At 29.1% G+C, this 10567-nt stretch overlaps 1 protein-coding gene and 1 non-coding gene across 2 annotated transcripts; both read left to right on the plus strand.

Moving 5' to 3' along the window:
• The first annotated feature begins 3075 nt into the window (after positions 1 to 3075).
• On the plus strand, positions 3076 to 9978 carry LOC107631909 (protein NRT1/ PTR FAMILY 4.6). The gene is made up of 5 exons (XM_016335497.3): positions 3076 to 3207; positions 3468 to 3579; positions 3699 to 3916; positions 8098 to 8523; positions 8750 to 9978. The coding sequence occupies exons 1-5, from the start codon at positions 3205 to 3207 to the stop codon at positions 9737 to 9739; spliced, it is 1749 nt and encodes a 582-aa protein (XP_016190983.1). The 5' UTR covers positions 3076 to 3204; the 3' UTR covers positions 9740 to 9978.
• Positions 9979 to 10486: 508 nt separating this feature from the next.
• On the plus strand, positions 10487 to 10559 carry TRNAA-AGC (transfer RNA alanine (anticodon AGC)). Its single transcript has one exon. It is a non-coding gene; the product is annotated as a tRNA-Ala (tRNA).
• Positions 10560 to 10567: the final 8 nt, after the last annotated feature.

A 10567-nucleotide genomic window follows, 5' to 3' on the forward strand; every position in this document is an offset into this window, starting at 1 on the left:
CTAGTGTTTCTTTTAGTTAATTTATTTAAATGACAATTATATATATATATATATATATATATATATATATATATATTATTGTGATATATATTATAGTGACAAATTATATAAGATTTGTGACATTAAAAATATTTTTATTGACGAATGTTATAACTATCTCTAAAATCATTTTGTAACAACATATAACACAGCTAATGTATAACTTTTGGTAAATGTACTACTATTTTTATTATGGTTAAAATAAAATAAACTATCGGTAATTTTTTCTTGTGATATTGAGTGAGAATTATAAGATAGTAAGATACTGACATAAGAACGATATGGATTCTTTTTGTCGACATCCTTGCCATTTACGACTAAAAAACAAATTATTTGTTTTTATGATTTTTAAAAGGATAATATATATAAAAAATTTTAAAATATCTCTAAAATTTATTTTATTGTAGTTTTGTTGAATTTTTTTTATTTATTTCAATTGTATCATTGCCAATCAAATTTTCAAGAAATTTAATTTCAGTTTAACAATAATGTTTGATATCTAAAAGCAAACGATAGAATTATGTGTGATTTATTTGTATTGAAGGTTGTTCTTATAAAATTGTTGTTGAACTATTTCTAAACTTCTTAAAAATTTAGGTGAAGTGATATATTTGATGTAAATTAAAAACTTCTAAAATAAAATTAAAATAAAATAATATTCTTTTAGATACTTTTTAAAATTATTTTAATTTTTTAAATTTTAAAACTTAAATGATTAACTTTTAATCATAAACACTAAAGTTGACTTAATTAACTAAAGTTTGGTATATATATATATATATATATAGATAGAGTAAAGTATCGTTTTTGTCCCCAACGTTTGGGGTAAGTCATATTTGTGTCCCTAACATTTAAATCGTCCTATTTGTATCCTTAACGTTTATAAAAGTGATTCAATGTTATCCTACTATCAATTATACTAACAAATCAGATTATATTTTTCAATTATTCTCACTTGGATGTATTCATTCTCAATTAGGTCTCACTTGGATGTGTTCGATTTTAATATTATACCCACTATTTGTGTTTAGATCCAATTATGTCCCTAGAAAAGTGAATTATGTAAATGATGTAGGAATTAGTTTCAACATTTGATGAGCTATTTTTCGGAGTAGATCATCGATTCTATCCCAGACATTTGTATTCTAACTTCAAGAAGAGATTTTTAAAACTCAAACTAAAGCGCTCATGATATGTAATTGACGGCAGGATAACATTGAATCACTTTTACAAACGTTAGAGATACAAATAGGACGATTTAAACGTTAAGATACAAATAGGATTTACCCCAAACGTTGGAGACAAAAACGATACTTTACCATATATATATTATTGCCATCAAATCACACGGCTGAAAGCTGGTATGACATTCGAGATATACATACGTAGTACTTTTATTAGGAAAAAATGCAAATTTGTTAAATAGTAAAAGAAAAAGAAGAAGGAGATTTTGTGTTAACATTTTTGTTAAATTACTCTTCTATTAAGAGTCGATTTATAAACAAAATGTTGCAAAGGCAACAACTTTGAAATAAAAATTAATGGAAAATCTTTAATGAGATCTCTAATTGTATTTAACTATTTATATATAAATTAAATTAAATAATATATATTCGGATTTCAGATAGATTAATATTTTCTAGTACGTGAAGATCAATGTATTATAATAAGAGCATATCATTTATATCTATATATACATAGATTGATTATTGACTATATATTTTTTTTTAAATACGAAGTAGCTATATATTAATTATTTAAAAAAGATAAAGAAAATGATGAATCTATTGTGTTGATATCATTGTTTCTTATTATACACTTCAATTCCTTCAGTTTTTTTTTTTTTTTTTTTTTTTAACTTATCACCTTAATTTGACTCAATGTATTGTAGAATTATTAAAAAGTTTAAAATTGAAAGTAGAATTTAATTTTAATGTATTGAAAATAAAAAATTCTATATAATATTATAATTATTTAATTAAATTTATATTTTTAAATAAATAACTTTTTGAATAATAAATTTGGTTAAAGTTAATTATTTTAATTAATATGATAATATATGATTAGATAGCTATATAAAAGTTTTTAGATTTTATATACAAATTAAATTCGAAGTAATGTAAAGTCTTGAGAATTTTTTTTTTAATATTAAGTTTAGACGAGTGTTATCTTTAATTAAAAATGATTCATTATGTGTGTTATACTAAAATGTGAGGGTATAACAACTTTAGTTTCTTTTTAAATTTGTTAAAATAACAAAATGACGATGTCGTTTTCTATTTTCATAACAAAGAAAAATAAAATGACGATAGCATTTTTATTTTAATAATTTTTAAAAATATAAATAATCAATATAAAATTAAAACGATAATGACGTTTAGCAATATTTAAATTTTAATTTTTTTAAATAAAAACGTTAATCACATTTTGTGTCTTCTGAAAAGTAAAAAAATATATATATAACAAAATAAAATTCATCTAAAACCAAATAACTTAGTGTAATGCTCCTTTTTGACTAATATATATATAAAAGATTTGCTAGCAAGTGAATCATTTACATGAACGAGAACCTAATGACATCATCACTTTATGCCATAGATTAATATTCAACATATTCATATCTTGAAATTATTTTAAACACATCATGATATTCAAAATATATTTCTTTTAATTATTTGGCTATTTTTTTCCCTCCAAACCAGCCACCTAACTAACTAAAATAATATTCAACCATCTTTTATAGAATAAGAATTATAGTAGTAACTAGTAATTAGCAGTAGGTTAACCAATTTAGTTTAATCTAGTAATTAATTTATTAATTTATTTAAATAAATATAAAAAAATTAAATATCGTTTTGTGTATGCAGCAATTTATTACTATCTAACTATAAATTTTTAAATAAAATTTTTGGTTGAACGAATTAAAAAAATACCATAAAAATCCAAAAAAAATAAATAATAGTGGGCTAGAGGTATTGACCATAATAAATGTAGAAAAGTAATAATATAAGAGTGAGATAGAATCATAGAAATAATGATGCATAGTTTATAGACGATTTTGCCCAAATTGGAGCCTTGATCGTTCCTCCCTGCTTCCCCGCACTCTATAAATCTCCTCTCACACCTTTCCTCCCTCATCAGCTTCTCACACACACTACCATCACCATGGTGGGTTGGATTCCCATCCTCTTCCTTCATCTTCTATATTCATCTTTTTCCCCCTCTCTCTCAAACACTTTCTCCTCTCATCCCATAATTATATAATTATTATAACATTGAAAGAGTTTTAGCAGTTGATTTCAATCATAACAGTTAAAATTACCAAAAAAATCAAATTTTTGATAAACTTAAAACTTTTTCTTTAATATTATTATTATAATAACTAGCGGCTCAACAGATACTAAAACAAGCATATATTATTATTGCAGGAATTGGAAGATCAGCAAGTAAGCAGAAGATGGGAAGGGTATGTGGATTGGAGGAACAAGCCGGCTCTGAGAGGCCGTCATGGTGGCATGCTTGCCGCCTCCTTTGTTCTTGGTCCGTCTCAAATTAAATCTCATAGCTTTTCTTTTTTTTTTTTAAAATAATAATAATATAGTATATAGTATTTTTGGCACTGATTGAGATGGTTATATCATGTGCATATGTATGAAAAGTGGTGGAGGTGATGGAGAACCTGGCGTTTTTGGCAAATGCAAGCAATATTGTTTTGTATATGACCAAGTTCATGCACTTCTCGCTTTCCAAATCCGCTACCAACGTCACCAATTTCATGGGAACGGCCTTCCTCCTCGCCCTCGTCGGAGGATTCTTCTCCGACGCCTTCTTCACCACTTATCACGTCTACCTCGTTAGCGCACTCATCGAATTCCTGGTATCAATTCTTTTTTATTCTTATTCTTTTTATTTCTCACTCTTTTTTTTTTATATATATTAGTAATTTCAATTTTTTTACCTTCATTACCAAGCTAAAATTGATGCTGCCTGCTATACCCTAAATTTTCTCTTTTTAGTGTTCGAATAATAAAAATTTATAATTTTAATTTTGATTTACAAAAGTGTCATGAAAATTATGTGTGTGTATATATATATTCGAATTTTTTAAGGAACAAGGATCCTAGCTCCTTCAAATCCATGATGTGTTTGAACTTTGAAGTAAGGAGAATGAGAGTCAATTTTGTGCAAGTTGCAAACACAAGTTGCAAAGTGGGGTTGCATCAAAACTGTGCAACCAAATCCCCATCATAGAATTGAAACATCAAACAAATCATATATATGCTTTTTTTTTTTTTTTGAAAAGATAATAAATAAAACACAACAAATATATATGTCCTGTCCATCCTCTCCTTTTGATTCTCTACATCACTTTTTGGTGCATTTGGGTGGCTCCCTCCAACTTAGGGTCATAGATATATAAAACCTCATGAAATCCATGAGTGAACGCTCCCACTAACTAATAATAAGATCCTATGGACCAAGTCAAGAATCAGTGTATTTCTTTCTTCTCATTCGCTAGCTTCTTCTCTTCAGCCACCAAATGGGAAAAGAAATAAACCTAACAAAAATAAAAGCCATGTTGTTGATGTAAGGGGTGACTTTAATTTCTCTCTCTTCACATTAGTACAATGTTAGCCTTGGACTTGGATTGTAACTCCCTAAAGAAGTGTGTGTGAGAGCTATTACTAGTGGGGGCCAACATATGCATATATAGTTATATAGTTATATATATATATATATACATATACTATTTTTCACATTTCTTGTGTGGCCACCGTCTAATAACAAAAGAATCAACATGGCTGGTTGGGGACGCCATTACTAATCCTTGCGTAATTGGAGTATATGAGACAACATAATAGTAATGAAATAAAGTAGGCTGAATTTTTCATTTTTTTCCTTTTTAGTTGAATTTTGTTGTGTTGTTTGTTTTAGGAAAAATAGTAGGTATATATATATCCTCAACTGATGAATGCTACATGACAAAAATTTATTATTTTTTATTCATATTTAACTACAAAAATATTTTTATACTAAATTCTAAACTTTAAATTTTTAATAGTATAAAAAGTAAAATATTGACTTAAAATATTAATTAATACTAATAAAAAATATTAACTCCTTGACATTTCTTTTCTCAATTTTCAGTTGCATTTATTCACGAATTAATTTTTATATTTTAAATGATTTTCAATTTTGGTTCTACCAACAAAATAACTGATGAAAAATATTGACGTGTCACAAATGGTGCTAACATGCATGGTATACACTTGGATTTGACAGGGATAGTGTTTGCCAACAATCTTTTTCGGTAATTTGATAGCGTGGAGTTAAATTAAAAATAATTTAAAACATGATAGAACAAATTGAGAAAACTAAAAGGTAAGCGGGAAGATTTAAAAATGAGTAAAATTTAAGGATAAAAAGTGTATTTTAGCTATATATTATTTTATAATATCTTGAATCAATTAATTTGTTTGGATAATAATTTATATAAAAATTTTTTGTTAATAATATGTTCAAAATTAATTAATTTTTTTTTTTTTTACAATTTGCGCCTCTTTTTCGTATAATATTTCTTTCTGTTGGGATTTGAAGAAAAAGTCAGAAAGAGGAATTTATTGGGAAACTAATTCAAGAATTAAAAAATGGATATCAATGTTCAATACTTTAAAAATTAAAAAGCATTCATAACTTCTAATAACTAGCTAGCTAGTAATAATTAAAAATATATGTTATAGTTCTTTTATTCTAATTGAGACGTATATGTTCTTAAATAATTAATAGCCCTTTTTGTTAAGGTTTATATGGCCTTAATAGTTTATTAATATATACTGATTGTATTATTTTTTACCCTCTGTATTTTTTTTGACGAAAATTATAACAATAAAATTTTTGTTATCCATTAAAAAGGAGTTAATTTTGATAATATAAAATATTTTATTATCATTGAATAATTTATTATTATATTAGTATTAAAATATCTAAAGCCCAAAAACAATACTACAATAATGTTAATCAACAGAATGACCAAAAAAAAAAGTCATTGACTAACTAAATTCTAGCACTTCATTTACGGGAATTGTGCTCATTTGCGGAAAATAATTAGTTATGAGTTTTCAAGGTGTTGGTTGCATATAGTTTGAACACAAAAATAGTCAACCATCATTTACACACCAAGAACACCATCATCAATAATTCACTTTCACCACTTAATTATATGAATGAACATAGTTTGATAGAAGCTTCTTTATTCTACACCTTTTTCTTTGTTGAGTTACATCTTACGTGCATAGTATTAATATAAAGAGAGGTGAGAAATAGTTATACGTTATTATCATCATTGAATTGGCATATATAGTTTCCCATTGGTACATATATCACAAGTCAAATACAGATCTCTTTAGCTATAATTTGTGCTGCGCCTAACACTTTAACACGTGTGGTCCCTATCATCATGATCATTATATGATGATATTTTTTAGGAGTATTCATGATTATAAAATTCATATACAATTATCTTTATATAAAATTAATAGTTAAAATTTATTAAATAAAAATTTAATTAAACATATTAAATTATCTAATAATTATTAATTATAAATTTTACACATTTGCATATAAGTCTTCACTATTCATCGTATATAGCTACATGAAATGAAACTCCAGTCTTATTAATGAAACATGATTCTCTGTCAAATCTTCATGAACTTATGGTTTCGCTCTATGGCAGTATGGTAGGTTCAGCTAGCAATTAAATATGGCAATGTTTCGCACATAGTTTTGTCAAAAGAAGTTTTCATGAAACCACGTACGTACTTGATTGCCTTTATAAATTGATACACATTATCATCACCAGTTGCAATCACGAATTTAGACACTATATATATGAGGATATACCTTACTCAAAACGGCAACATACATATACATGTGCATGTATATCATACGTCGCATTTAAAGATTGTGTTAATTGTTAAGACAAATATATAAGTATATAACCCTACTTGAAGAGAAAAAAGTATACAGCCAAAAATATAATTTTGTCCTATTAAGTGAAATTAACGATATGAATTAAATAATGTCATTCTGTCATGTCATGAATTATGTTACAAATTAATGTATTTATTCATGAGTCTTTTTAGGTTTCTTAAAGCATTTTTTTAATAATAAATGTTACTCAACTAATTTCATATTTTGTGTTATTGTTTTTTATTCTATTCATTTGAATATGTCTACTGATTCAATGAATTATTATTCCATGCAATATAGCTGATAAACGATAATATAGACAAGTATATTCTATCAGCCTCTTATTATTAAAGTCTATAATTTTACTAATCAACGGTATATCGGAATCTAAGTAGTCCTTGTCTGTACTACAGTCCAGGGGATTTAGCTGGGGATCAATTAACACGTGGATTTGGGACCCTCCTTTTGTGATATCGTGTTAATTAATTATCCACTGAACCTGACCTTTCATAAAATAGTACCATAATTTTGATATTTTGGCAACGTTGTTATTAGGTATGTATGTTAGTAGAGACAAGGGTTCTCAATTCTCATTATGTGATTTGATCACTCCTTGGGCTAACTTTCATTTCTTGACCTAACGTGGTGGGAACTAAGAGTAAGAAAAAAAGGCATGTGTCACTAATGTTATTAAGACAGAAAAACATCTATTTTAATTGGTTTGTAGTGGTACCAGCCACTAGATATTTTAATTTGTTTTGTTGCAGTTTTTAGAGTTCCCTACCAAATATAGAGAAATGCTTTTGTTTTTTCCCCTTATTAGAAAAACGTTAAGAACAGGACTTCAGGTAGATGTGTTTTAAAGCTAAAGTTATTTTCTTAATTACTTGAATGGTAAGTAAGCTTATCTCAAGTAGAAAAAAGTCTACACTAGCAGATGCAACTATAGTTTTTCTATTTGACTTAATCAATTTTTTAATAATAAGATTCAAGTTTTGATGATAAAGATAACAACTTACTTTTTCCTATAATCATTCTCTCCAATCATTGTGACAATTTGTAGAATAAAGGATTTTGGAATTTATGCAGGGACTGGTTGTGCTCACCATACAAGCTCGAGTGCCGTCACTACAGCCATGCGGCGGCGCCACCCCATGTGAGGAAGTTACCGGGGCAAAAGCAGCAATGTTCTTTGTTGGACTCTACCTAGTGGCACTTGGTGTTGGAGGGATAAAAGGGTCATTGCCAGCACATGGGGCTGAGCAATTTGATGAGAGTACCCCATCTGGGAGGAAGCAGAGATCAACCTTCTTCAACTACTTTGTGTTCTGTTTATCATGTGGGGCCCTTGTGGCAGTTACTTTTGTAGTGTGGGTTGAGGACAACAAAGGTTGGAAATGGGGGTTTGGAATATCTACCATAACCATTTTTCTGTCTATCCCTGTCTTCTTGTCTGGTTCTCCTACTTATAGGAACAAGATCCCTCTTGGAAGTCCTCTTACTACCATTTTGAAGGTAATCAATCATATAAGCATCATAGAAATGGACAATGTCTTAGGCATCATCATGTGATTGAATAGTATATTAACAGAATTAAAACAAAATATAGAATCGGTAAAGAAAAAAAATGTGAGTATGTTTTAATATACTAGTCCTATAATGTCCCATATTAATGTTCTATATTGACATTCAATGAAGAGGTATTCTATAAATTTCTAACTCTAATCTTTGATTTGAGCAGGTTTTGATTGCCGCCTCAGTTAGTAGCTGCATCCTCAAGGATTCAAGCAATGCTATTGTGAACATGGCTTCAAGTCCTTCAAATCCACTCCCAGGGAATAACATTGAACACGAAGATGCTGCAAAAGCAAGCAACAAGGAAACTGAGGATGAAGCCACATCAAACACACTCAAATTCCTCAACAGTGCAGCTCAGAACAAAGCAATCCACTCATCAATCCAATGCACAGTGCAGCAAGTAGAAGATGTCAAAATAGTACTCAAAATGCTTCCAATATTTGCATGCACCATTATGCTTAATTGCTGCCTTGCTCAGCTAAACACATTCTCCATTGAGCAAGCTTCGACGATGAACACAAAGCTTGGTTCCCTAAATATTCCTCCGGCATCATTACCGGTTTTCCCAGTGATCTTTATCATGATCCTAGCACCAATTTATGACCACATAATAATCCCATTTGCAAGGAAAGCTACCAAGACAGAGATGGGAGTAACACACCTCCAAAGAGTAGGAATTGGATTAGTACTCTCCATAATTGCAATGGCAGTGGCAGCAATTGTTGAAGTGAAAAGGAAAAATGTGGCAACAAATTCAGGCCTAACAGATGATGCAACAAAGCGATTACCAATAACATTCTTTTGGATTGCATTTCAGTACTTATTCCTTGGTTCTGCAGATCTTTTCACCTTGGCGGGTTTATTGGAATTCTTCTTCACAGAAGCACCAATTAAGATGAGATCATTGGCCACATCACTATCTTGGGCATCTTTGGCTATGGGGTACTACTTGAGTTCAGTGATCGTTTCAATAGTTAATGGTATCACTGGTAGCTCATCACATAAACCATGGCTTTCTGGGGCAAACCTTAATCACTATCATCTAGAGAGGTTCTATTGGCTTATGTGTGTGCTGAGTGGGTTGAACTTCCTTCATTTCCTGTTTTGGGCTATTAAGTACAAGTACAGAGGGAGAGGGATTTCTAGTGAATGAAAAATAACAAATGGGGACTTTTCACAAATGGTTAATGTGCATTTTTCAATGCCATGAATCAAAGTGAAAACTGTGAAGCCATTCTAGGCTGTAATTGTATATACAAGTAATATATCTTAAAATATAATAGAGGGGAGAGGAATGAGGAAAGGAATCAAATGGATGTATTACATCACGTAATGTAATCAACATGTCCCTTGAATTATGAATAGTGCGAGAGCAAATGATTCACATGCGAATGTTCTTTCGTATTGAAGCGAAGTTAGGCCCATGCCTAACCATTTCAAAACGGCAAAAGGTAACTGAAGATATTTATCGTTGCAAAATAACCAAACCTTCTACGCCAGGGTAACACGTTCATGTTACATATAATGTGTTGGCAATACACTTTAGTGACCAAGAGCATGATTAGGATAGAAATAAATGTGATGTCTTAAATTGATTGAATTAAGATTAGTGACCGTATTTGATGGTAGATATAGATAAAAAAATAAATACAACATGAATTGATTGAATATTGTTCGCTGTTTGGTGTTGAAAATGAAAAGAAAAAAAAAGTAGTTCAACGAGGCAAAAAAAAAAAGTTGAAATCAATCCGAATAGTGCATTAAAATTAAATTATAAAAAATAATATTTTAATATTTTTGTTTTCTGTCTCTCGACTAGAAGTCAAAAAACTCAAAATTGTAAATAAAAAAGTACTTACTAAACAATTTATAGTAAAAAATATATTACCCTATCAAATCCGGGGATGTAGCTCAGATGGTAGAGCGCTCGCTTAGCATGCGAGAGGTACGGGGATCGATACCCCGCATCTCCAATTTTACA

This window comes from Arachis ipaensis, chromosome B3 (assembly GCF_059453495.1).
Source record: "Arachis ipaensis isolate K30076 ecotype BB chromosome B3, ASM5945349v1, whole genome shotgun sequence".
Classification (NCBI taxonomy): domain Eukaryota; kingdom Viridiplantae; phylum Streptophyta; class Magnoliopsida; order Fabales; family Fabaceae; genus Arachis; species Arachis ipaensis.